Below are 6,000 nucleotides of genomic sequence, written 5' to 3'. Positions count from 1 at the left end.
CAGTTTTTCCTGTTTTATTCATTATTGACTAGAGTTTTGCTTCCATTTTTTTCCCCAAAACTGTCACTCAGGAAAAAAAAAAAACAATTTCTCTTGGAATGCTTCCTTATAGTTTCCTCTGTTTTCCTTTTTTGCCCCCATAACAAATACCCTCTCACAATACAGACTTTTTATAAAAACACTGCCACTACAAAAAGTTTGCATGTCTTGAAAAGCCTACCTTATGCATAAATAAAATGTCTATTATAAATTAATCAAATGTGATGTCATTAATCTACTTTATCTACATACTAATTGAATTTGTTCTACTATGTTATTCTATCATTCAGAGAATTGTGTACAAAGTGTCCTTAAGTAATCTAAAGCTGTAATGGACCTGTATCATTGACTAATGGGACAAATATGTCATTGCTAATGATCTTGTAGAATCCACCACAGCTGGATGATGAGCTGATTCTTAAGATGCTAAGATGCAGTCTCTCTAATGGCCGCAAGATGTTAGCTCCATGAAAACTGAAAACAACTGGTCATTTGTTCCAACCCTTAAAATGACCTATGTTTACATTTTCCTGACGAGCAACTTCTTGTGGTAATGCAGATAATGATTGTTGGCTGTCGAAAGCACAAGTGGAAGTAGCAGAATGTTAATATAGCACCACAAAATCTCTGAGGGGTGCAGATATTAAGCATTTAAAGTATTTGACACTGGAGAATGCAGTCTGCATTACGTCTTGTACTTACAGTTAATGTTGGTTTCTTTTAACAATATAGATATTTACCTAATCTTAACCAGGTACTTTAGTTGCATAAACCTAACCAAACCATAAACATAGGCATAGTGGTGGTGCAGCATTTTTGTAATTATCATTTGTTAAGGTTTAGGACAGTACCAGTGCCATCCATTTTAACATCATCTATTTTAAATAGTGAAATATGTCTCTCTCTAGCTCTTGGGATCACAGGTTGACTCTGTTACAGATCTGGACCTGCCAGGTTCAACTCAGATGCTACTTTGCCATGCTCCCTTTTTTTATTGTAAACATGAAGCAAACAGAGAGCTTACTGATTTGACTTTTAAACTGTGTCCACCTCCTCACCTGTGAGTCCTGTTCCCACTAAAATGTAATGAAATGGTATGACCCGACCTTCTCTCAAAGTCACATATGTTTGGCTACAATCACAGTGCTCTTGCAAGGGAGGAGAAACACATATTTTACTACAAAAAACTGGGTTACATTTCTTTTCATGTCTGTTTGTTTTAACTGTTGTATGTCTCCTCTCTCTTTCCTCCTCTCACTTTCTCCTTAAGAGACTAAGGAGCTGTGTTTCATTTCTTTTTAACTATCAAAAGCCCTCTCCTCTCCTCCCTTCCTCCCCCCACCCTTCTATCTTTCCTCATCCTGAAAACAGTAACCTTGCTTTGTGTGTGGAAGAAACAGAGAACACACAGAAAGCACACAAGTGTCTGTGCTTTTTAGTGCATATATGCATGCCATTTATCTTTTTTTCATCTTGTCTCTGCAGAATTGAGCAGCATCTCTATCACAGTACCTCCTTGAGAAAGAGAGTGTGTATGGTTGTGTGTGTGTGAGAATGTGCGTGTGGAATCTGGTTCTCCTTGAGTATGACATGTATGGCCTTTTGTCTCATCCTTCATGATATACTCTAAATATACATGAAAAGTGATGATAGTAATGATAAAAGTACTGAATACAATGATGATGATATCTAGATACATTTGCTCTTATAGTGAAAAGTCTGTACGAGTCATCCTGTACCTTATCCAGGTAAGTGTAGCTCCATGTCTTTCCGTCAGCAAAAACCCGAGAAATGATTCTCCCCTGACTGTCGTACTCCCATTTCTCTGTGGTCGGACCTCTCTGTAGGCCTGTCACCTGTCCCGTACTGGACACACACACAAGATACACACACACATATAAGACTATGTGGAGGATTTATATCTGGTCACAGAAAGACTCATAAGAAGAACCATGGCACTACAAGTAGATGTGTTTTTGAGCGACAGGCAATTTATTGGATTTCACACAGCTTCCTCTTGAGCCACAAAACTTTTAAACATATGCAGTAGTACTCCCCAACACCTGGAAACACATGATGATTTGTAAAATCTGCAGAGTTCCCATATTAGCATATTAGCATGATTTTACTAAAAAAATACAATGTGCAGACTCATGCAAAAATAATCCCTCTCAATCATCACTTATGACCCACTAGAAGTGTGTGGCAGTGTCAATATCTACAGAGACGCTGCCCTCTGTCTGTAATTTATTATTAGGGTTCCAAGCAGTGAAGCTCGCTACTGGAGTTTTTGTTGTCATTCTTCTTCCTCTTCCTCCTTATTTTCTCCGCCAATACTGTTCATGTAGCAAAAACAGTAAGACCAAAAGTCACCAAAATTGGCAGGTGAGTTGCAAATTCCACCCACTACTCAGGCACATAAACTCCTAGGACTCCTCTGCATCTTTGCTCCAATATTCTTCTGTTCTAAAAATGTCAAATTTTGTCACTTTCTCAATTCTCTCAAAAACCTGTTTTCGAGAACTCCTTAGAAACCATTGGACCACTTGTCCCGAAACTTAGGATCATCTATGGACTTCACTGATCAAAAGTTATCAAGGAAATTTCAGTATGTCAATCCGTTTTAAAATGACACATTTTTAGACTTGTGTCTATAAGTTCAATTTTACATAAATCAAATAAATAAATAAATCAAAATTGGCTTAAGCTTTTGTAACCAAACTTGGTGAATGTATTCGTATGCTAGGATATTCTGCCACTACAGGGAGCCACAAATGTGAGAAGTTTATATCTTGTAATCAGCTGCATGAATTCGTATGATATTCGGTTTGCACAATCTAGGGCGATGACTCCGTCGATGCATAAAATTTAGTAATGATTGATTAAAGTGGGCATAGCTTATTACAACAAATATAAATTTGCATGCATCACACACACTTCATTCATCCAAGTTATTCACTCTTATTGACTTTAATGCAGTGCTTTACCATATACAGAACTAAGTAAATGTTTAGTGTCAGCTACTGTCAGTGGCATCTGTGTTTTCCTGACCGTCTAGTGCTTATGCTTTATAACTGTAAGGTCACTGGTTTGAATCCAACCTGGCACCAAGCACAATTCATGAAAATATCAGAAGACACCTCTTTGTTGATAACAATCATGTCATTAGTCTTACAGCTATTAATCTGTAAATCGGTAATTTTGGTGAATATTTGAACTTCAGCTGCAGTAAGTCCCATAGACTTCCGCTGTATTCAGCTATGAGTCAATAGTCCAGGGGATGGAACCCTAGACCTTTGACTATGAAACAAAGGCCCAGGATTCAAATCACTGGGTGGGAAAGTTCTACTAGGCAACCAGGTAGGAAGTATGGTATGTTTTCAGGTGCTTATTGAGGTGATATTAAGTCAAAAGTTGCCTATTGTGACCCCATGAAAATGTATTTTTATTATTATTTTTCTCTGCTAAAAGTGTTTGTGCAGCAAAAACCGTAAGCACCAAAAATTGGCAGATGGGTTGCAAATTCCACCCCCTACTCAGGCACATATAATGACACTCACTGACCTCAACGTGACGCTGTAATAATAAGTCTTCATTTTCACAATTATCTTGAAAATGGCTGGGCCTAGAGTCAATATTCTTTCATCATTTTAATCTCTCAAGTCATCTGCATCTGGTCTTCTGCTCTAAAAATGTCAAATTTTGCAATTTTTCGCAATCTGCTTGGACCCTGATTATTGCCAATTATGGCTATATTTTTCTTATTATTTTGCTGTGATCGGGATGTTTCTGGGTGTCAACCTTTGGGCAGTGGGTGTGTAGCCCTCAGCCAATAACAGCTTGCAGGATGTGAGGTCGGGACTCTATATAAACGTCTCTCTCCTCTGCTCTCTGTCTGCTTAACCGAGGGGAGGTCTGAGCTCCACACACACACGCAGAGCAGAGAGGCCACAGCGGACAGGATGAAACATGCGTGTCGGCTGCATTCACACAAAATCCGGCAATGCAGCCCCTTCTGCAGGGTTGTGTGGAGGTGTGAGTGTGTTTATTTGTGCCTTAGGACATAACCGCGGTGAAACAATCAGAAAATAATGTTTTATTTATCTGATTCAGTGCTTTGTTCTTGCTAGCGTTACTCGCTCTCTTCATTTACTCTCTAACTCACTCAACCACTGTATGGTTTTTGTTTCACAAAAATTATACACAATACTTAACAGAGCATATGTGAAACCCATTTCTGGTGGAAAAATTATGATTTCTTCATTTAATTAGAAAATAATTCGCCTAAAGAACACACCATATGTAATTTCTGTGTAGATTGCAGAACTCCTCATCAGGGTGTTAAAACCTACAAAGTCCCAGAAACAATACCTTGGTGTCCCCACTGCCCTGAGAACATCCTAGAATAGTAAATACACGGTAAAGAAGGGCTCACCTGGAGTATGTCAAGTTAACCGACAGTAGTTTGCTGCTGGGAACCCAGAGTGTTGGATGGCCTTGGGTGTCATAAATGATCTTCAGCAGGAACTTCCTGTGGTCATCATAAATCTTCTCTGTTCGCAGTGAACGATCATAATCCACAGACAGCAGGTTCCTACCATTCACCTGGAAGGGTGGAGAAAAAATAAATAAATAAAGAAAGCATATACAGAGGGGTGACAAATTAAAGGAAAAACCAGTATAGGTCTGAATGCTTGACCCCTACAGTGAGGGGATCTGGTGGCTCTGTTATGCATTTTGCTGGCATGATTTGGGTCCACTTGTCCCCTTAGAGGGAAGGATCACTGCTAATCATTACAAAGATGTTGTGAGTGATCAGCTTTATCCTATGATGAAACCTTTCTATCCTGATGGGAGTGGTTTCTTCCAGGATGACAATGCCCCAATTCACAGGGCATGAGGGGTCACTGAATGGTTTGATGAGTATGAAAATGATGTGAATCATATGCTATGACCTTCACAGTCACCAGATCTCAACCCAATTGAAAACCAATGGGAGATTTTGGACTGACATGTCATCATCAAAACACCAAATGAGGGAATATCTTTTGGAAGAATGGTGTTCATCCTTCCAGAAGAGTTCCAGAGACTTGTAGAATCAATGCCTAGGCTGATCAATCAATTTAGGATCTAAAAGGGATAATATTGCATGCAGCTATTCTGAATCCCTGCTCTGAACATCAGTCTTGTCATGAACCCTGTTAGAGACTCCTATATGATGACACTCTACATTGTGAAAGTGTGGGATGGATTGAACAACACACTATTATTGTGAGTGCTTAGATGATGAGACAAGGTATCTTGTGTAGTAAGTTTTGTCCTGGTGGTGGTGCTGAAGAAACATTCCTGTGACGTCCAAATTGGAAAGGGTTCCTACTCTGCAGAGCATGAATAGGCTCAGTAAATTTCATGACCATATGTAGACACACTAGTCAACTGACTGATGAATGTCAGCCATACTGTTTGTAATAGCTTGAGGATATTAGGTCATTTTGACAAACAAACAAATGAAGACACGTAGTGACTGGGGCTATATGGGCTCAAATGTCACTCAGTCTGTTCTTTCTGTTATTTCGTTTAAAGTATTGGTCCACAATAACATCCAACAAAAATGCTTCATCATGAAGGATTGGCCACCTGACTAAACACACACAAAAACAATAAATAAGCCAAGGTGTTCAATTCTTGTTAATAACTTGCTGTCCATTTCAACATCTGTGCCTCAGCCAGTGAATTAAAACAAACTTCTGATCCAAGACCCATAAAACACTGTAGAATCTCAGAGCCAGCTAGTCTCTCTTTATCGCTTTCTAAATGACGTGCTGTTTGCTCAAACTGCAATTCACGAAGACAGATAGCCCAGGTCTGGAGTTAAACTAACCTTACAGATCATTGAAGCAAGGGGAAATACTATGAATTAGTCAATCAATTGTTTTACAGACCAATTTCATTAAAGAGAGA

The 6,000-nt window shown here is 39.0% G+C and overlaps 1 protein-coding gene across 7 annotated transcripts in view; it reads right to left on the bottom strand.

Annotated features, from left to right (window-relative positions):
• LOC137179643 (teneurin-3) overlaps window positions 1–6,000 on the bottom strand; it is a 370,272-nt gene that overhangs the window by 17,710 nt on the left and 346,562 nt on the right. For all 7 annotated transcript variants that reach the window (XM_067584473.1, XM_067584474.1, XM_067584475.1 and 4 more), the window contains 2 exons: window positions 4,475–4,644; window positions 1,779–1,905 (listed from right to left, as the gene is read on the bottom strand). In XM_067584473.1, coding sequence (XP_067440574.1) covers window positions 1,779–1,905; window positions 4,475–4,644 — 297 coding nt within the window. The remainder of the gene's footprint in view (window positions 1–1,778; window positions 1,906–4,474; window positions 4,645–6,000) is intronic.

Source organism: Thunnus thynnus, chromosome 3 (genome assembly GCF_963924715.1).
Source record: "Thunnus thynnus chromosome 3, fThuThy2.1, whole genome shotgun sequence".
NCBI lineage: Eukaryota > Metazoa > Chordata > Actinopteri > Scombriformes > Scombridae > Thunnus > Thunnus thynnus.
The sequence above is the reverse complement of the archived record's forward strand: the minus strand, read 5'-3'. Positions and strand labels throughout refer to the sequence as shown.